At 53.4% G+C, this 21,816-nt stretch overlaps 1 protein-coding gene across 1 annotated transcript in view; it reads right to left on the bottom strand.

The window, feature by feature from the left end:
- Nucleotides 1-19,132: 19,132 nt before the first annotated feature.
- Nucleotides 19,133-21,816, bottom strand: part of ADAMTS14 (ADAM metallopeptidase with thrombospondin type 1 motif 14) — an 81,693-nt gene continuing 79,009 nt past the window's right edge. The window contains exon 21 of the mRNA XM_032595204.1: nucleotides 19,133-21,715. Within this exon, the coding sequence (XP_032451095.1) occupies nucleotides 21,234-21,715 (482 nt within the window). The 3' untranslated portion in view covers nucleotides 19,133-21,233. The remainder of the gene's footprint in view (nucleotides 21,716-21,816) is intronic.

A 21,816-nucleotide genomic window follows, 5' to 3' on the forward strand; every position in this document is an offset into this window, starting at 1 on the left:
GCAGAGTCTCTATGCTTAGCAGCGCCCCCTGTCTGCGGTGACTCTGCACCCACTTGGACATCATGGTGCCAGGACACTGGCCACTTCTAGGTCACTCTTAGGTTTCCCCTGGCTCCAGACCCTGAAGTTTCTCCCTACCGTTTGCCTCTCTGCCTGAAGCATGAAGATAGACTGTCCTTTCCAACCTTCTCCCCTATGGCTCTGGGTCCTTCTTGGGATCCAGTGACCTTAGCCACTGTGGTAGCCGCTGTTTGTGCCTGCCCAAGGTGTCCCCCACCCTCCTTCCAGGGTGGGACTGAAACTAGTTCCATCCAACCACGCCCCCAATCCCTGGGCACAGGGACTGGTTCAGGGGTAGGATGAGCATGTGACCCAAGCTGGGCCAATCACAGACTGTCCTTGGATTTGGGGGGAGGAGGGGAATATTGGCTTTTGAGGGGATGCCATCACTGGAAAGCATCAGTCACACCTGAAGCCCCTGACTGTCCCTCATCGTTCCCCACTATATGAGTCCATAAAATTACTTCTTATAGTTGATTTCTATGCATTTTTAACGTAAAACTTACCACCTTACCCATCGTCAAGTGTATAGTCCAGTAATAACATGTGCATGTTGTGCGACCATCACCACATCTACCCCCAGAACTCTCTCCATCTTGCAAAACTGCACCCGTTGAACACGAACTCTCCCTCCCGTCCCCACAGCCCTGGGCAACCATCCTTCTACTTTCTGTCTCTATAGATTTGATCCTTCCAGGTCCCTCGAGTAAGTGGAGCCATTCAGTAGCTGTCCTTTTTGTGACCGGTTGATTTCACTCAGCGTGGCGCCCTCAAGATTCATCCGTGTTGCAGCCCACATCAGAATTCCTTTCCTTTTTTAAGCTGAATAACATTCCGTCGAATGTGCGCATCACGTTTTGTTGCTCCATTCATCCATCGATGGACCTTTGGGTTGTGAACAGGGTTGCTAAGGAGATGAGTGTGCGAAAGTATTGATTTTTATGCCACGTGATGAAAGGGATCCTGGATAATCTAAGGCCATGCAACTGGTAAGTGAAGCCTCCAGAATTAGAATCCAGGTTTGTCAGACTCCGGAGTCACTGACAAGAGCCCTGGGTTCCCAAACTTGAGCCCTTCTGATGCCCCCATCGCGAATGTGTTATGATGCTTCACTCTCTGTACTATTCCTAAGGTTTCTTTAAAGGTACTTTTCTTAGTTTTTTTACTTAAATATTGTTTTGATCTAAGCAATAATGCCCATGGCATCATGTTTTCGATGCGTTCTTGTAAAAGTTCCTCAAACACATGAAGATAAATAGCAGTGTATCAACACTCCTCCTCCTTGTGCCACCTAAGTTCATCATCGCACCCCCAGAGTTATGTCGCCCACACCTCGGGTGACATTGACTAGAACATATTGCGGTTTAAAGATGAGACACTTGGGACTCTAGCTGAAGGACACATGTGGGGGGTCAGCCTCTCCTGGCCCAGTTTGCTGGCTCAACAACCGCCCCTCCCCCACCCCACTCCCCATAAATAGAGGAGAATAGGCGGGAGACCCATTTGCAGCAAAGGCAGGGGAGGTTGTATCCTCACTGGTAGCACCTTAGAATCCTATGGCTGGATACCCCTCAGAAGCTCTCTAACAACCTTCCCAGCCCATGGGTAACCTTCACTGGACCACCCATGACGTGGTATCTGACTTTACCTTGGAGCTATAGTAACAGAGATGTCACTACCTTTCCTGGCTTCTCAAACCTTAGTTCTGTCCCCAGCCACCGAGATCAAGTCTTTCCTTCTTCCTCTGGCTACCTAATTTTGTGCTTGTCAATACTCTTTTGTAAGTCTCAATCAGACCACACCTACCTCCCTTCTAATACTTAACCTTTTTTCTGGTCTGATTCCACTAGCTAATACTTCCAGGGACTAATTTTTTTTTTTTCAACGTTTATTTATTTTTGGGACAGAGAGAGACAGAGCATGAACGGGGGAGGGGCAGAGAGAGAGGGAGACACAGAATCGGAAACAGGCTCCAGGCTCCGAGCCATCAGCCCAGAGCCTGACGCGGGGCTCGAACTCCCGGACCGCGAGATCGTGACCTGGCTGAAGTCGGACGCTTAACCGACTGCGCCACCCAGGCGCCCTAGGGACTAATGTTAAATAGGAATGATGACAGTGAGCATTTTAATATTATTTAATGGGGATGCTTCTCATTTGTCATAAGTACGCACATTTACTTATGAAGTACACATGAGCTGAAACAATGACATACTCATTAAGTTATGTCAAGAAGTATCCGTCGGTTCTTGAGTGTTTAATCCACACTGGAAACTTACAAAGTCTGTATTACTGCTGTTACGACAATTTTACAGATAAGGGGCTGAAGAAAGAAGTAAGTTGGTCAAGGTTATACACGTAATAAGAATGAGACTCAGGATTTAAACCCTGAGCAGCTTGAATGGGCAGAGCCCATCCTCTTGAGCCTGTACACCCCAGAACTTTGTGTAGCAGATATTGTTATTAGCACGACTTCATGGATGAGAAATCAGAGGAGAGGTTAAACAGCTTGCTGGTGCATCTTTCCCATGGGAGGATTGGTGGTCTCCGAGTTTACCTCTACTGCACATTGGGTTAATTTCTGCCCCAGGCTGTGTGACTTTTCTCAAATCTGTCTTCCACTTTGCTATCGTGTCAATTATACCCTTGATCTGACTCTACTATAACCATTCGCAGTGCGGTGTTATTTTTGTCCTCGGTTTCTTAGTCCCCACAACGTCCTTGTCAACTCATTCTATTGCCTCGTCTTGACTTGAATGTCTCGTTTCAAATAATTCAAGTCATCTCTAATTTCTTGAGAACGCAAAACATTTCTTGTCTGTTTTCTCCAATTCCTGGGGGTGCCTTCTTCCAGAATGGATACTTCATCTTCCCCTTGTAGGCTCTCCTTCCTCTCTCTCGTTTCTTTCTTCTTTGATTCCTTCCTCCCTTTTTTCCTGGGGAAGTCTTGTCTAGGCACCACGTCCGTTTTTTGCCTTTGCTTACATTGGATCTGGAACATTTATAGCCAACCCTCCCATTTGCCTTTGTTTATCTGGGCCCTGCATGCATCCTCCCCTCTGAACATTAGCTTGAGGGCTGAGTGTCACTGGTTTATATGTTCCCTATTGCCCTCTTCAAGCTGCCTGGGATAGAGGGATTGGAAAAGACTGGGTCCTGGGAAGCCAGGAAATCAGTCTGGTCTCTGTTCACTTCATCTGTAAGTTTTGAAACATAAGAGATTAATCTTAGAACTGTTTCAGGTTTACAGACAATTTGTGAAAGTAGTTCAGAGAGTTCCCTCACCCAGTTTCCCCCACTATTATTTTTATATGACAGCTTTATTGAAATCCAATTCACAAACTACAAAATCCACCCGTTTAAAGTACAAAATTCAACGGTTTTTAGAATTCACAGAGTCGTGCGATATAGCCCATTCCAGAACGTCTTCATCACTCCAAAGAGAAACTCCTGTACTCTCCTTTTCCCTCAGCACTCCCTCTGCCCTATGCCTCCACCACACACACACACACACACACACACACACACACACACATATACACAGCCTATTCTGGACTTTTCATGTAAATGGAATCATATAACATGTGCTTTTGTGCCTGACTTCTTTCACTTTAGCATAACATTTTCAAGATTCATCCATGTTGTAACGTGTGTCAGTATTTCATTCCTTTTATGGCCAAATAATATTCCATTCTATGGACACAGCACGTTTGTTTATCCATTCATCCGCTGAGGGACACTTGGATTGCTTCTACCTTTTGGCTTTTGTGAATAATATTGCTAGGAACCGTCATGTACAAGTTTTTGTGTGCGTACATGTTTCAACTCTGCGGGGTAGCTCTCTAGGAGTGGAATTGCTGGGTCATAGGATTACTCCCTTTGAGGACGGTTTTCCAAAGCAAGTGCACCATCTTGCATTACCACCAGCAGCGTATGAGGGTGTGAATTTCTCCACATCCTGTCAACGCTTGATATCTGTCTTTTTAAAAATTATAACCATCTTAGTGAGCGTGAAGTGATATCTTACTGCGGTTTTTATTCTTTTATTTAAACATTTTTTAATGTTTATTTTTGAGAGAGAGAGAGCAGGGGAGGGGCAGAGAGAGGGAGTCACAGAATCTGAAGCACTCTCTAGGCTCTGTGCGGACAGCTCGGAGCTCGAACTCACGAACTGCAAGATCATGACCTGAGCTAAAGTCGGACGCTTAATGGACTGAGCCACCCAGGCACCCCTCTTACTGTGGTTTTTAATGTGAGTTTCCCTGATGCCTCATGATTTGGGGCATCTTTTCGTGTGCTTATCCCGTTTGTGCATCTGCTTTGGAAAAAAATGTCTGTTCAGATGTAATGTTGTTTGTAAGACAGCAAAGGTCCTATTTTGTGTATGGGGATACTCCATCCTGTCTGGGACTTTCCTAGTTCTATGGGGATTGCCCTGCAGAAGCCCACCAGCCCCCTAGGTTCGCGGGGCTCAAGTTTTTGTATGCTCTTGGGCTGGCCCAGCATTTGGTTAATTCCACCCAGCTAAGCCTTTTTTTTTTTTTGCCATCAGAGATTATTAACACAGGGTACTCACTGTTTGCATATTTTCTCCCTCCCATCTGGGAGGGGAAAGTGCCTGGGAAAGTGCCGTCCTTCCATCTCTATCTGGGATGCTCTTTATCCTTCACGGGAGACAAATAGCAGGTGTTTTGACGCCGTCTGGGCACCTACAAATCCACAGTCCGTTTTCCACCAAACTGGGGGAACCATGAGTTTTTGAGACTTCTCTTTGCCCAACTCCTATCATTGTACCACTTTCACAAAACAAGGCACGAATCTATTCCTGGAATGTTCGTTCACTCTGGCCCAAATCGTGGCATGGTCTCTAGGGTAATCTTCATGAGGCATGTGGTTTTGGTTGAGACCCTTGCTGAGTGCCTAGTGACCCATTCCTTACTACTTGTTTTCCCTCTGGGCCATTTCAATATGCAAAAGGAAATTAAAATAGCAACAGAGATGCTGTGGTGCTAATTGTGTTTTAATTTTCGCTGACTTGGCCGAGGAATCAAACCCCCCCCCACCCCCCCGAATAGGATTAAAAGTGTGAAAATCACCTCAGACTGAAAACAAAAGCAGTCCTGCCATGCATCAGGCTGGGGGACAGACACAGATGAAACCAAGCTGCAACATTAACAGGAAATGCTGGTTTGCCCAAGGTCAAGCAACGGTTGTAAAATGCCGTACTCGCCCCCTCTTTGAGTAACGATCGCTCTCTTACCAATGAGCCCCCCAGATCTGTGTTGCTATTTTGATTTATTCCTGGGGATACTCAGTTGTTAAGTCACCCTTGCCTCCAGAGAGCACCCTGTCCCCCTGGTTAATCCCTCATCCTGCCTCAGAAACAGTCACCAATCCAGAAATGACCCCTACTTCCCTTGGATGCTTCCAGAACTCTCCAGTAGAAACCCAAACCTTAGAAAAGGCACTCCCTCTGCCTCTTGTCATATAGCATTCCACACTTGCTCACCGCACCAAGTCAATAAATTTGATTTTATCGGACCACAGGCTTGTCCTGTGCAATCTGTGGCTGCTTAGACTATAAGAGTTGGTATTAAATTGCTATAGCCCAGCTCTGGTTTTTTCCATTCAGCTCATTTTTTATTTGCCATTGGAGATAATTGACCCAGGGTAATGGTGGCTTAAATTCTTTCTTCCTGCCAGTAGAAAGGGGGAAAATGGTGCCTATTAGCTGCTCTCCTAGATCTGTTCACTTCTGCTAAGATGGGGGTGGGCCCCCAAACATGGCTGCCCACGCAGAAAGGTGGGCAATCAGCGAGCCCCAAGCACGGACAGCATGGAAGGGCTGGCGACCAGGACGACCCAGGGGCTGTCTCCAAAACCTGCCAGGGGACAACCAAGGAGGCACTTGGCCTTGCCCCCAACTGGCGACCTCTCCCAGGGGAAGTCCCTCCTCTCTTTGGGCCTCTGTTCACCCCTCCACTCGCCACGCCCCCCTCTTCCCGCTTGGACCGTCTATGATGATTCTAAGTTCAAACTGGAGAATAAGTGGGGTTCCCAGTGATAAAAATCACCAACAGGCTCTCCTTGTAGGGTCCCGGCCCTTTAAAGTAATCTGACCTAGAACTGCACGCACTGCACTAGGAGAGAAAACAAAGGAGGACAGGAGGGGCTTCGAGAAAAGGTGCTGGTGGCTCTGGAAGGGTCCAGCCCAGCCCCCCTTGGCCAGCTCAGCAGACCAGAGACGGCACGTGGCCAAAGGAGCAAACCCAGACCATCGGTAGGTGCGTTTGATCTTTGGAGTCGATGTCTTGCGACAACTTAAAAATCAAGATTTGGAGTGTCTTCCGGAAACATCAGAAGCTATGGAAACAGTGGATCCCTGTTCTGCCTGGCATGGGTCCCCGCCCACCATAGTGCCTACGTTCGGTTACAAGATTTGCCCTGAGGCTGGGAGCCCTGCTCCAGCACACATGTTGTCTATTATGGGCTGTTCTGCTTCTTCTGGCCCCTCCACCCCTCACTCCCCAGCTCGCCACCCCCTTGTGCTCCACATGGACGTAGCAGTGGCCTCAAGGCCCTGAGACAACCCGGCACGCTTATGGCCGGAACAATTGCGTAGTGAGCTTTTAGTTCAATTTGCTGAGCCCTGGAGAATGGAAGGTTTCACCCACAGGTCAGGGAAGTTCTGCGTGAAGTATATTTTGTTGCATTTCCTTCTAAATTACAGAAAACGAGCAGCAGGAGATCTAATTCCATTCGTTGCAAAAAGCATGGATCGACTGCCTGGTTGACCATGTTCCAGGTCTGCCGTTGCTTGGTGTGGCGGAAGGACAGATTTGGTGGCTTCACAGCGGGGCTCAGCCGTTCATCGTGTGACACTCCTCAGTTCCTTCGTTACTCTCTCAGCTTCTGCTTCGGTAGAACTGTTCCCAGCCAGAGCATTAGATTAATCAGTAAGTGGGTTATCTGAGATCGAGCCCTTTTAGTGAACACTGTCACTTACTGGATGACACAGGCTGTCCCACATACAGAATCCCAGGCTTGTGTTTTGTCCACTGCATGGCCTCTCTCCGACTGCTTATATGGAGACTGTGTCTACTGTTTCCTAGCTGTGTGGCTTTAGGCAAGTGAGTCAACCTCTCTGAGCCTCAGTTCTTCATCTGTGGAGTGGGGATAAGAGCAGCACCAACTTCGTAGGGTTGTCGTAAGGATTTAGTGAGATATTAGGTGAAGGGCGTGGCACAGTGCCTGGCACATAGTATGTGTTCAATAAGTGTTCACAATATATACCCCTACACTCAAGCACCCATTTCCAAACATTCGTCTAGAATGCAAACCACATTACTGTTACCGTACCTATTTTCTGGGCGACTCATTACACAAGGAACAGGCTAACACAAAAACTTCTCCTGGCCACTCTCCCATACCATCTTCACAACGGTCCCATGAAAGGATCGGGCCACAGATGTTTTTCGCCGTCTTGCAGGTGACAGGTGACAGGTGGTCCGACGTGAAGACAGGCAGAGTCGGACTAGAACCTGGGTATCCTGCCTCCTCGACCAGTATTCTGTCCCCCTCTATCCTGCTGACCACTTAGCAAGATGAGATCAGCTGTGGTGGTGATCCAGAAGGCCCCTCAAATGCGCTAGGCTTCTGGGAACATCGCTATGAATGCCAAGTTCTTGCCGTGCAGACAGTAAATTCAAAAAGTTCTGGCAATGTCATCCATTTGGATGCCTAAGACTTCTCTAAGAGTTCTGAGAGAAGATGATGAAAATCCAAATTTAGAATGTTTGGGCTACGGTCCTATTACACCATTGGAGAGACTAAAATCTGAACAGCCTTTCTGGAACACTCTTTCCCAATTGCCTTAATCGGGAAATACACGTTCAGGGCCCTCCGAATGTGGTTTGGGTACATTTTTCGCTCAGATTCACTTCTGGATATGTCTCCTAAGAAAAACCAGGTAAGTGGAAACAGACTTACCCTATGTCATTGTTTATGATAGCAAAATTTTAAAACAATGTAAATTTCCAGTACTAGAGGATTTGGTTAGATAAATGATCATCTAGCCATATAATGGGGTATTATGTGTCATTAAGGATGAAGAGGCGGCTTGACATGTTTCAGATTGGCAAACTGTCCCTCTTACATCGCCGCAGGGGCGGAGGGGGAGGGAAGCCTATTTCTGATGGCATGCACGATAGCGTCCAGGCGCGTGTGAGTGCGCGTGCACGCACACACACGCATGCACGTACATGCACATATCTGCATGTGTCTAGAAGGATAACCAAACGGGTAACAGTGATTACTGCTAAGTAGGAGTATGGATTTTTTTTCTCACCTGGTTTCCAGATTTTTTTTTCAATAATGAGCATATAATTTCTTGCATAATTTCTTAAAGAAGAAAAGACTTGAGGTGGAGGCCCTGGGATATTCTAGGCAGTGGAAGCTGGGTCCCTGGGCACTGTCCCAGCCATAATGCCCCTCTTCTCTCCCCTATGGTCACATCCCCAGCCACACCTCTGCCTTCCTCCAAGCCCTCGGGCACCTGAAGTGAGGCAGGGAGTAGGTGTCCCTCAGAATGGCCCTTGGAGTCACCTGTGTCCCTCTGGTCCAGGGGACTTAGACAAATCCTTTCCCTCCTGGCCTGAAAGGGACAGAGGCCCCCCTGCACCTGGGTTCCCATTCCAGCTCCAAACACCTTCTTGGGTCTGGTCCCTTTACTTCTCAGGACATCAGTGTCCACACGTATAAAGTGGGAGAATAAAACAGAACAAAATCATTTAGTGACAGCACCTCGCAAACTGACAAGCTGCCGACGTCAGACCCAAGTTCAGTATTAACACACGTGGAGGAAAACAGGCTCCTGCCCAGTATTTAGTCCCGTGTGGCTCTGGGACCCTCCACCCCCTGCCGTGGCATTCCAGGAACCTTCCCAATTTCCCTAGCCTACAGATTCCCAGAGCTCCTGCAGACGGCATCTCGGGCCCCTCGGCCTCTGCCCCCTGCTCCGCCCTTCACGTTAACCCAGATGCAGAATTGGACTCCTACACCAACTGCAACGAGGAATCCAATCATGATGTGCATTTGGGATCTCTGGAGATGTGTGGGTCCCAGGGAAGAGCTGTGCTGTCAGCCCCTGCCATTCTACCAAGGGTCCCCTCCCGCCCGCCTCCCCATCAGCTCTGCAGAAGCCCCTAGATATCACCCCTCGCTCTTCAACAGCAGCTCGCAGCCTTTGGCAGTCCTAGTGCTGGTGGACCCTGCCTTGTATCAATGTCCCCCCAGGTGGCATAGCCAAGGCCTCTTAAGAGGCCCCTCCCTCCATCTAACTGCTCGGACACAGGTAAAACAATCCCCCCAGCTCCTTTTCCCCCAGGATTTGCCCCTGGGCTGGGACCTTGACACCCCTAGAGGGCAGCCCACTCGGAATCCTTGCAGGGCTGAAAGCCCTGACTGTGCCCTCCTTCTACCCTCTCGGCCTCCAACGCGTGCCCTCGTCCCGGGTCTCACCTACGCCCCCGCCCCAGCCCCTTCTTGGTGGGCACCTCCACCTCTGCTCGGTCAGAGGCCCCCCTGGCCACACTCGGGGTTCCCGGACTTCCCCAGCCCGGAGCAGGGCCCGCTGCTGGAGTCGTTCCTGTCTGCGGCTGCCCCGGACACTCGGGAGCACCTGCGGAGAAGTGGCCTCTGTTAGTAGGAGGTGAGCCAGGCCATGTCGCTGCCCCCGGCGGGCACAGGAACATCCGTCTCCCTGGAACTATGTCCCTCGTCCCGCAACGAGCAGAGCCAGGGACGTCGTTACGGGACGGCCAGGGCCATGGCCACCCTGTGCGGTTCCGCACCAACTAGTCACAGACCTCTTAGGGCCCAGCCTCGCCCTGGCTCTCGGCATCTGCTGCTTTCCCTTCTGGCTCCTTCCTCTTTCCCTGGACTTCCCCCATCTACCCAGCCCGTCTTCCTTCTCGGTGGCTTTTCTGCACTCAGCATATGGCTCACTTCAGAACCGCTCCTCAGTGTGTCAGGGGTGGAAAGGCCCAGAGAGGGCACGTGATTTGCCCAAGGTCACACAGTGCCCTCAGCCTCAGCAGGTTCACAGTTTTCTGGGAAGCTGGCACGTGACTTTTTTTTTTTTTCCTTTCTGAATTTCTTGGCCAGTTTGCTAACCGTAACAAAATACCACCAACTGGGTGACTTGAACAACAGAAATTTCTTGTCTCCCAGTTCTGGAGGCCAGCAGTCTGAGAACAAGGTGTCGGTGGGGTGGGGTGCCTGCTGAGGGCTGCGAGGGAGAGTCGGATCCGGGCCTCTCCCCCAGCCTCTGGCGGTTTGGCAACAATTGTCAGCCTTCCTTGGCTTAGAGATCTTCCTCAGATTTCTATTTCTGCCTTTATGGTCACATGACCTCTCCCTGTGTGCGTGTCTCTGGGTCCAAATTTCCCCTTTTAGGGCGACACCAGTCACGTTGGATTAGAGGCCCACCCTGCTCTGGTCTGACCTCATATTGCCTAATCACACCTACGATGATGCTATTTCCAAATAAAGACACATTCTGAGGTACTGGGGTTGGGTGCTCAGCACATGAGAGGGAGAGGGGACACAATTCAACCTGTAACACATGCCTGAAGGTCTCCCTAGGCCCATCTGGCCCTTGCTGTCATCTCGTGGCCAGCGGGGTCCTGCACTGGGCGAACACACACTGCTTAGGCGCCTGATTTTTAACCGTCAGAGACTCACCGGGCTCCTGCCCGGGCCGTCCGCTCACCCCTGACGGCTCTTTCCCGGTGGCCATCCTTCCAGCATCCTGCTGTCAGATACCCCTAATAAGCTGAGAACCCCCACACCTACCTGTCTAGCCCTCCCCTCTGCCCCCGAGCTCCTGCCTCTCAACAGGGCTCCCTCCAGGGCTCCCTCACACCTCAGTCCTAGCGCATCATGACCCGGCTGTTGCAGCACGACGCCTCATTCGCCCAAGGGCATCACCCTTGACCCCACAGCCAACCCCTCCCCAACATCTGACTCTCATTTCCTTCCTCCTCCTCTGCTACCCCCTGGTCCAGGCCACCACCGTTTCCGGGCTGATGGCAGCGTCCTTGCTTGTGACTTCCTCTTCGTTCCCTGCGAAGAAGACTTCAAAACCATATCCCATCATTCTTTTGCTCAACGCCCTGCCCTGGCCACAGGCCCCGCTGTTGATGCCATCTCATTCTTTGTGAGGCCCTCCCTTGGTCCTCACTCAGACAATATGTGGGTTTTCTGACAGGCCAGGGAGCCATGGACCCATTCATGCTGTTCCCAGCGGTGACGACGCTCTTCCAGCATTTGCCTGCCGCTCCTTCCCATCCCCGGGTCTCAGCACAGTTACCGCTCCCTCTGAGAGGACCCCGACCATCCTACCCAAGGACAGCTGACCCCTTTCTTCTCTACCCTGTTGTCCGGTGTAGCTCCTCCTAGCCCTTTCGTGATCTGTAAGGATCTTCTTCACTTCATTCCTGACTCGTTCGTTATCTGCCTCGCCCTCAAACTATAAGCTCCCCGTGGGGACGGACCACATCTGTCTCGTTCACCTCTCTGTGGTCCCGGTGTATACAGTAGGTACTCAATAAGTGTTTGCTGATTGAATGACTGCGTGATGAAAAATTGGCCCCTGCCCTCAAGGAGCCCCAGCCCAGGGGAGGGGACAGTCAGGTGAAACTCATGAGACCATGAGGGACGTGAAGGCAGGGGATGCAGACGGCTTCAGATGCACACGGACAGTGCCACTGACTCACCCGTGCTTCCTAGGGAGGTGACACCTGGTCCCAGTCTTGAAAGAAGAGTAAAGAAAAGGCAGGGAAACTGCATGAGCCCAGGCCTGCGGGGGCGATGGGACCACCCGAGCTCCCCCTGGCTCCCACCGGCCCCCACACTGCAGTCAGGGCTGCATGGCAGTGAGGAGTGTGCAGGCCAGCTGGGCCTAGATGTGTCCGTTCAGGTGGGTGTGAGCCTTTGGGCACAGAAACCGAAAACCCGGGCGAGGGAGGGAGAGATTCCGAGCCTGGTCCCTGAGGTTGGGATGGAGGGCCTGAGCCCCCCGATGAATGGGTGTTCCTCAGACCTGTCCCCACATGGGTGGTGGGGTTCCAGGACTTCTGTTAGTTTCCTCTCAGCAAGTGCTTGGCCAAGGTAGGGTGTGGGGCCCTGATTATCTGCATAATGGCTCCCTGTGAGTGAGCAGGAACCCTACAATGGGAGACATCCCCCGCCAGGGCTGCCCCGGAAGTGGATTTCCAGGTCTCTGTGGATACCATTCGGGGGGTGCTGAGCCGACAGCCCAGCTGGACGTGAAGGTCACCCACCGCCTTGGACGTGACCCCGGCAGCACGGGCGGGCCGGCCCCGTGAGACCGTGTCTGCAGCTGCAGGTGGGGGGAGACGTCCTTCAGGTAAGAGGGGGAGCCCCCAGGCCAGAGCCCTTTGTCCAGACTAGGGTCTGATGGGAAACTCCCCCGGAGTTGTCCACTCGGTGCTTCCTGCCTCCGCCCACGATTCAATAAGCATTTACTGTGTGCCAGCTGTGTGCCAGGCTCTGAGATGTCAGCCCCTGCTCTCGGGGATTCTCAGGTTATCGGTAGAGATGGATAGGTCACACCCAAACGTATGCCCTGGGTGCTACAGCAGCACAGAGACAGGGCAGCTGAGGCAGCTGGGGGCTCCTGAGGGGAGTGACAGAGGCTTGAATGGTAAACAGCAAGGCAAGGCTTTAGGCGGGAGTACCCTTTCTTTGTTTATAATTTATGTATTTATTTTTGAGACAAAGAGTGTGTGTGTCTGTGCACGAGCAGGCGTGCAGCAGAGAGGGAGAGGGAGAGAGAGAGAATCCCAAGCGGGTTCCATGCTGGCAGCACAGAGCCCGACTTGGGGCTCGATCTCGTGAACAGGGAGCTCATGACCTGAGCCCAAACCGAGAATCAGACGCTTAACCGACGAAGCCACCCAGGCGCCTCTGGCCAACAATACCTTCTCTCTTCTTTCCCGAGGAACTCTGGGATGGAAAGAAATACATGTAACAACGCTGTTCGAACGTAGGGCTTGTGCTGGACACAGAAAGGCAAGCAGGCCAGGCTGGCCACCTTGGCGCTCTCCAGGCCATCAAGTCTGCCTTGGGAGGATAGGGCGAGGGCTTCATGGAGGCAGAAGCCCTGGGAGATGCTAACCGTTCCCAGTCCTGTGAAGTCCGATCTTATTCGACAACCCCCCCCCCACCTCTGCTCTACGAGGGGAGCCTGAGGCTCAGAGAAGGGGCTCCAGCAAATAGCTAATGGGCTGGGATTTGGCCCCAACCGTGGCTCCAAAGACCATGCTTTCACCGCCAACAGCACAGCCCCTCTGAACGGATGGGGCTGCTGACGACCGCAGCAGGTGGAGACCAGCCAACGTTCCTGGACTCCTTCTGGCAACAGCCTGAGGAAAGACCAGAAGTAGGAAGGAAAGGCGGGCCAAAGCAGAGTCCTTTCTGACAAGACAATCAGGTCTTGGGGGGTGGGGGTGGTGCGTGGTAGGAAGAGTTCTGGAGGCGACACTGACAAGGAAATCAGGGAGACATTGTTATGGAAAGGAGGGACCAAGATTGAGAGGGAGGCAAGGGCCCCGGGGAAGTCGGGCCTCTGCCGGTGGGTTCAGGGTGCCGCTTCCTGTAGCCCCGCTTCTCTCTGCCCACTGACCAGGGCGGGGTGTGGCCCTCCCACTGGCTGGGCCACCTTGTCCCTTGCTCCCCTTCATCAGGAGGTCTCTACCGGGTCCATGACACCTCCCTGGCAGTGCTCCACTGCGCTTCCGGGGCACAGGGCCTGTCTTCAGGGCCACCAGCCCCTCCTCCTGCACCAGGACCGTGTGGATGTGCACCAGCACCGCATGCAGGCCGAGGCCCTTCCATGGGCCCTGGGACACGCTGGGCCCTCACCGCTGAGCTCCCAGAGTCATGCAAAGAGCTGTGGACTGGGAGACAGAGCCCGGGGAGGGTCTCGTGAGAAGACAAGGCCCCGGGGGACCTTGCAGGGAGGCAGAGAACCCACCATCTCCCTGTGTCACCGTGTATCCTGCAAGTACTCCATTTATCGAGAGAAAGTGCCGCCCGCAAGGGGCGCCCGGTCTGGGGGGCAGACGGGCCTTCTGCGGCAACCAGAGATCAACTCACCAGCACACCGAGGGCTCTGAAGCAGAGGTTGGAGAAAGGTGGCCTGAGGAAAACCAGCATCGCGCCAGCCAGGGCCAGGGAAGCAGGGAGTCCAGAAGCCCAGCTGCTGTCTCTGGGGGTCAAGGGACGAGAAGAGAAAAATACAAATACGAAAAGGACCATGCTTCCCTTCTGGTAGCCTGCAGCCTCCGTGGGCACAGCCAACTATGCTGTAATTAATTGTAAGGAATAATTATTACTTCTAGAGCACTTCTAGAGCCAGACACAGCACTCAGTACCTGACATACGATCAGCAATCTGATAGGTAAGAATCATGCCCATTTTACAGATGAGAGAATCTAAGTCTCAGAGAGGTAAAATGACTTTCCCAGATCTAAGCATTTACCCAGTTAGTAAACGGTGATGCTGGGGATCAGGTAAATCCCTAATTGGGGGAGGAAAGATGTTTTCCTCTAGGGAAACACTGCAGCGTGTTCTAAGAGGTCCTGGGGGGGACCAAGCATCCTCCACTACTTTGCTTATTTGATTTAAATTTGGCCGGGGGGTGGGGGCGATGCCTGGATGGCTCAGTCAGTTGAAAGTCCTACTGTTGATTTTGGCCGTGGTCTTGATCCCAGGGGCCTGGGATTGAGTCCCGCATCCGGCTCTGTGCAGAGCCCACAGCCTGCTTAAGATTTTCTTCTCCCTCTCCCTCTGCCCTTCTCCCCACTTTTACTCCTTCTCTAAAGTTAAAAAAAAAATTTAATGTTTCTAAAAAATCATTGTTTTTTAACCGGGACAGGGTTTTGCACACAAGAAAATTCATTCTAAACTGTGTGACAAACGTGTACAACCACCAACACATCAAGATCGAGAGCATCTCTATCGCTCCAAAAAGTTCCCTTGTGCCCCTTCCCAGCCCACCTTCTCTGCCACCCCCAGCCCTGGCAACCAGTGATGTTTTCTGTCCTTACAGTCTTGTCTTTTCCAAAGTATCCTATGAATGGAATCACCCAATGTTCAGGCTTTTGAGTCTGACTTCTTTCACGAAGCACAACGCTTTTTAGTTCCAGCCAAAATGGTGCATGCATGTACACACGAGGGGTTTATGCTTTTTTACTGCTCGGTGGCATTCTACCGCTCGGATGCGTCACAATTTACTTATCCAGTCCCTGTCGGATACACATTCGGGTTGTTTCCAGTGGGAGTCTATTTCAAATAAAGTCACTGTGGACATTCGTGTCCAGGTCGTTTCGTGGGCAAATGTTTTCATTCCCCTCTTGTGGATACAGAGGGGAGGCATCACTAGGTTGAGGAGAAGCGTATGTTTCTTATCAAAATCTGCCCACATCGGGACGCCTGGGTGGCTCAGTCGGTTAAGCGTCCGGCTTCGGCTCAGGTCATGATCTCACGGTTCGTGGGTTCAAGCCCCGCGTCGGGCTCTGTGCTGACAGCTGAGAGTCTGGAGCCTGCTTCGACTGAACCACCCAGGTGCCCCTCACTGGGCTCTTAATTTGCATTTCATTAAAGACTCACGATGTGGGGCACTCTCTTCATGTGTGTACGTGTCATTGGACGTCTCCTCTAGTAAAGTGCACAGATTTTATTGGGTGGTTTGAGAGTCTGTGAGGTCTTTCGGATACGGTTCAATTCCAGATAGATGATATGAGAAGATTTCCTCTCGTGTTTTCTCTTTCTTGCCACCGTCTTTTGAGGAATACTTCTTCGTTTTAGGATGCCTGGGTGGCTCAGTCGGCTACGGGTCTGGCTCTTGATTTCTGCTCAGGTCATGATCTCATAGTTTGTGAGATTGAGCCCCGTGTCAGGCTCTGCACTGACAACACGGAGCCTGCTTGGGATTCTCTCTCTCCCTCTCTCTCTCTCTCTGCCCCACTCCTGCTCATGCCCTCGCTCTCAATAAACTTTAAAGAAATAAAAATAACAAAGTTCCTATTTTTGACCTGTCTAGTTTGTCCACCCCTTCTTTTTTTTTTTTTTAACGTTTATTTATTTTTGAGACAGAGAGAGGCAGAGCATGAACAGGGGAGGGGCAGAGAGAGAGGGAGACACAGAATCGGAAACAGGCTCCAGGCTCTGAGCCGTCAGCACAGAGCCCGACGCGGGGCTCGAACTCACGGACCGTGAGATCATGACCTGACCCGAAGTCGGACGCTCAACCGACCGAGCCACCCAGGCGCCCCGTCCACCCCTTCTTTTGTGGCGAGTGCTTTCTGTGCCATCTCTGACCCAAAGTCACAAAGGTATTTTTTGTTCATGTTTTCTTCTAGAAGTGTTATAGTTTCAGTTCATACCTTTAAGTTGATGGCTGGGACTGAGTCCATCTTTGTACATGACGTGAGAGCTGGGGGTTTACTTTTGTCCATCCGGAGCCTCCCAATTTCTGGCATCATCTACTGAATCGCCTCAGCACTACGGCCATATGGGTCGATTTCTGGATTCTCCGTTGTGCCCCACTGTTACGTATGTTGATTCTTACACCAGTCATACTGGCTTGATGACTGCTGGTTCTCACAAGTAAGCCTGAAATCAGTGTATATTCTGCCACTCGGTGCCTTTTCAGAATTGTTTTGGCTGTTCTAAATCCTCTTTATGCCCATAAAGATTTTATAATGACTTCGTCAAATTCTAAAACAAACAAAAAACAGTCTGCTGCATTTTTGATTGGAATGCCATTGCGTTTACAGATCACTGTGGGGAGAATTGACATCTTAACACTGAGTCTTGGGATTCATAAACAGTCTACCATTAGATACTCTTAGGGTTTTCTGCGGAGACGTAGTTTGTATCCCCGATGCGCTGTAAATGTGTATTGCTTTCTTTTTTTTTTTTTTTTTCAACGTTTATTTATTTATTTGGGACAGAGAGAGACAGAGCATGAACGGGGGAGGGGCAGAGAGAGAGGGAGACACAGAATCGGAAACAGGCTCCAGGCTCCGAGCCATCAGCCCAGAGCCTGACGCGGGGCTCGAACTCACGGACCGCGAGATCGTAACCTGGCTGAAGTCAGACGCTTAACCGACTGCGCCACCCAGGCGCCCCTGTATTGCTTTCTTAATTTGCACTCTACAACTTGGCTGGAGCCCCGAGGGGTGATCTCACGGGCCTACTGTCCTCCTCTACATCTTTCTCGCACGCATCCAGCAGAGGCCTGTGGACAAGAGCTGATGAGTAAATACAGCCCCCCACCCCACCCCACCCCGCCTTGTGCCTGGGGTGCGTCATGATTCCAAACTGTCACGCTAACCTTTAAGGTTTTTTCAAACTTGGTATTTTCTCACCTGCTTACATGTGGACCACTTCGTCCCATGATCTGCCTAAGTGAAAATAGCCTATGGACCCTCTCTCCTGACACGGGTTTGTCACGCTTTGCAACTTTTACCTGCTTGCCTGACCACCTCACCCCTCTGATAAGCTAAAAAAAAAAAAAAAAACAAAACAGTCCCACTTTGTAGACTACTAGGCTTTTTTCTTACAGTTTTCTGCAGTTTTCTACCTCCTAAGCAGGATGTGGGTAACGTTTAGTCAGGGCTGTGGCTTGGGCTTCCCAAGGCCCTGGTCAGCAGTCCCTGCAGGGTGAAAGGGTCACAGGGGGACTGGAGCAGGGGTAGGACTGCTCAGGTGGAGGTCTGGGGGCTTTTTCAGGAACCCAAACTCTGACTCTGGCCCACTCCGGTGGCAGACCCAACAGCTCATCTGGTCCCGCTAGCTGAGCGGGCCCCCTAGGCCCCCGCTCCAGGAATACCCCAGGGGCAATGTCGCCCCCGGGAGGCACCCACATCGTCGTCTCTTGCATTTTCTGATCATGTTGTTTCCAGAGGTAGGCACGGCAAACGCTTTCACTGCCGTTTTCCAGAGGGGCAGAGGGGGCCGTGCCCCCTCAGAATCTCAGGGCCCAAAGGCTCCCCAGAGCGGTGACGCCCCCATGCTAGACTCTGTGGGGCCGTAATGGTGGGTGGAGGGTCCTCGGGGCTGGTTTCTGGGTCCCTCTCCCTCGAGCACTGCAGGCCCGCTTTGAGATACCGCCCTTTGGCCTGGGAGGACTGATCACAGGTTCCCAATGGTGTGACATTTTAAATTACCTCTCCAGCCCCACAGCGCTGCTCCCAGACCCCGCGACGGCGCCTACACGAAGGGCTCCCGCGGTAGCCGGGCTCAGCGCAGCGACAGACTGGCGATGTCCGCCGTGGCGCAAGATAGGGGCACATCAGCACGCATGCCCAGGTGGTATCCCTGCCCCACGAAGTGTGCGCGGTCCTCCGTCAGAGCCAGGGGTGCTGGGGCTCTTAGAGGACCCCACTCTGCCCACCGTACAAAAGGCACGTGTCCCCCACCCCACTCCCCCGCCCGCCCCGGGGCCCCAGGACCCTGCTCTTTGCAAGCCATCTGTACCTTGGCCTGCAGAATTCCCTGCCTGAGGTCACAAGTGCGATTTGAGGGCCCGTGCCAGCATCTCCCAGGTTGGCAGGGACGTCACTGTGTGTGCACCCCTGGGCTCCGGTGGTAGTTGTCCAGAATGGGTGGTTCCCAGGGGGAGGCTGTTGGCGGAGGGATATAAACGGAGTTTGGGCTTGAGGGCTAGATGGTCCACACACAGGCATGTGAGGTCTGGAGCGGACCTCTGTGCCTCGTCCTGAGCCCCACGGCTGGCAGGGAAGGGCCTGGGGTACACTCCTTAAAAGCGTGCGGTGGTGGATTAGTGATGTCTGACACAAGCGAGGTGTGAAGCACGGATGGCTGGTTTTTTAAATCATTTTTTAATGTTTATTTAGAGAGAGAGAGAGAGAGAGAGCGCGCGCACGCACACACACGAGCAAGGAAGGGGCGGGGGGGGGGGGGGGGGAGAATCCCACACTGTCAGCACGAAGCCCAAATCAGGGCTTGAACTCACGAGCCGCGAGATCATAACCCGAGCCGACATCAAGAATCGGAGGCCTAACCAACTGAGCCACCCAGGCGCCCCCACGGATGGGTGGTTTTAAGTTATTCCTGCTACGTGCCAGCCCTCCCTGCTCCCCCGGCGTCACGTCCCTTCCCCCGCCTATCCGGCCCTCTCATTCCGCCTGGACTTTTCCAGAGAAACAGTGCTCGCCCCCCCCTCTAGGGAAGCCACCCCTTGCTGTCCCTATGCACACCCCAAAACTACCTCCCAGGCACTTCCACGTGGATGGTGACCTGCCCAAGGCCACAGAGCTACTCGAGGGCGCCCCCGCCCACGGTGCTTTCTGGCCTCTCTTCCCTGAGCTGGTGCTCCGAGGAGCCCAAGAGCGAGTGAGGCCGAGGCAGGGAGGCTGAGGGTCGAGCCTCTTCGGCTTTGCTCCCCCATCCATCCCCTACCCCCAGGCACCTTGCCCAGCAGAGTACATGAGAGGGAGGCTTCACCGTCCTTTTCCTCTAAAACAGAGACAACGAGAAAAACACAACACTCCATCTGGGGGTCCAAAACGAAACACCAAGGACAATGTTAATAAATACATAAACGTGTAAAGATCCGGATCTCAGAGGCACGGGAAGTTACACCCCTAACGCCGGCAGGCTGGGTCTCACAGGAATGATTTCAGTGTGTGCCCCAGCAGCCCAGGGAGGGGGTGGCAGCGGGTGGAGAGGACGGCTGGGGAGCCCCCTCCGGGCCTCTGTTCTCCAGGGGTTGTGGGGGTGGGGACCCACTGCTCCTAGGCCTCTAGCCTGGCTCAGAACAGCCCCCCTGCCCCAGGAAGGCAGGCAGGCAAGCACCTCTGTCACCTGCTGAGGAGTCCGGGACACCCTCTGTGTGACTTGGAATGAGGACCCTTGGGAGAAATCCTGGCACCCCAAGGGGCTTCCTGGGAGCCAGGGGGTCTAGGGAAGTTACCTGCCTTTGGAGGTAACACGGAGGGTAGCTGAGGCCCCACAGCGCTGTGGGTCATGTCACCTCCCTCCCCCCCACCAGGCATGGGGCAAAGGATCACATCCTGCCCTGGGGCTTGGGCCTGGGTGGACTGTGGTCCTCAGCCTTGGGACCTGACTGCACCCCGTTACCCTAGCACCACAAACTTCTGGCCCAGCCCCGGCCAGGTGGGAGAAGACCCCTGACTCCAGCAGGTGTGGTCTTCGGCAGAGAACGATGATGGATGGGGCACAACCTGAGAACTCACATCCCTGTGTCCCAGAGAGTCACCTTCCGGGCCGGGCTCCTTTCATGCTGCAAAGTGACGACCGAAGTTGACCTTCCTGGTGCAGCCAGGGGTCTAGCACCAGTTGTGAACGCCCCGGATGATGAGAATACGCATTCCAGACTGTCCGGGGCCCCCTTCTCTGGGCTGGACCGGGTGAGGTTGGGATGCACCGGAGGTAACAGGAGGTGCCATGTGCGTGGGGCAGAGGTGGTCACCAACACTGCCTTCCGGCCAGCAAGGGCGAGGTGGGTTCGGGCCTTGGCCTTGGCCTTGGCTGGAGGAGCTGTGTGGCGCTCTTGCTATGAAGAGCTGGGCCTGAGACGAACTCGCCTCCCACCCACCCCGGCCCTGCAGCCTGAGCGTCATGACCACACTCACCCCTCGCCCCCTTCCTCGTGGACTGCCCTGAGTGCTCCCCCCTCACCTTCCCTGGTCCCGCTTTGCCTCTCTGGGCAGAGGGGCCAGATAGACAGGACCTCCACAGTGGACCCCACAAGTTCTGGCAAAGGCAGGCAGCTGGAAGGATCCGGGGTGGGGGAGGAGGGGGTGCTAGCTGGCCCTCAGTCCTGCCAAGAGACAGACGGGGAGCCCCTGAGAGGTGCGACTGTCCCCCTGGCTGCTTGCTGAGGTATCTCCGGTTAGGGCTTCCCCTGATCTTTTTCTTCCTCACGCGCCCGCTTCACGGGCTCAAGTGTCACAGCCCCCAAACTAGAACAACAAGAAGGCAAATAATTTAGAAGGAAGTCCGTGTTTGCCGCTGCCCCCGCTGCGTGTCCTCTGAGCTGGCGGTCTCTGAGGCAGCACACAGTGTAAACTTGACTGGCGGGATAGGCGAGGCGGGGCTCATGTCCCCAGGGAGGTGGCGGGAAGGCTGGTGCCTGGGTGCTTCGGGTCTTCCCCGAGCCGCCCTTTTTCCTCGGAGACTGGCACAGGTGCCCTGGTCCAGCCCCAAGGCAGTCCCCGGGGGGTGCCAGGGGAAGTGCCCCCAGCTGCTCTGGGGCCCAGTGTCTGGGGAGTAAAGCGGTGCTGGGTCACCGGGGGGCTGGTGCCCAGAGGTCTCGGGAGTTGTGTGGGCTGGCCGTGCTGATGGGCATCTGACCCTGTTGTTCCCACAGTGGGCTCCACAGCATCTGGAGGGGACTTCGGACTCCCGGGAGTAGAGAATGGTGGCGGCGAGGCCAGGCCAGGGTCCGGGCTGGTGTCGGGGCCCAGGGCCGTCTTGGAACAGGACTCACAGCACAGCCGGTGGTAGCCGGGGATGGAGCAGTAGCGATCGAGTGCTTCCGTCTGGCAGAAGATGGACCGGTCCCCCACGCAGGGCTCCGCTGCACGCATATGGCACAAGGACCACTGCCGGGAGGACGCCTCCATCTCCCACTCGGCCCCCCCAACCGCCGGCCTCCAGCTCCCACCCTTGCTGGACCTG

The sequence above is a fragment of the Lynx canadensis genome, chromosome D2, assembly GCF_007474595.2.
Source record: "Lynx canadensis isolate LIC74 chromosome D2, mLynCan4.pri.v2, whole genome shotgun sequence".
Taxonomy (NCBI): Eukaryota; Metazoa; Chordata; class Mammalia; order Carnivora; family Felidae; genus Lynx; species Lynx canadensis.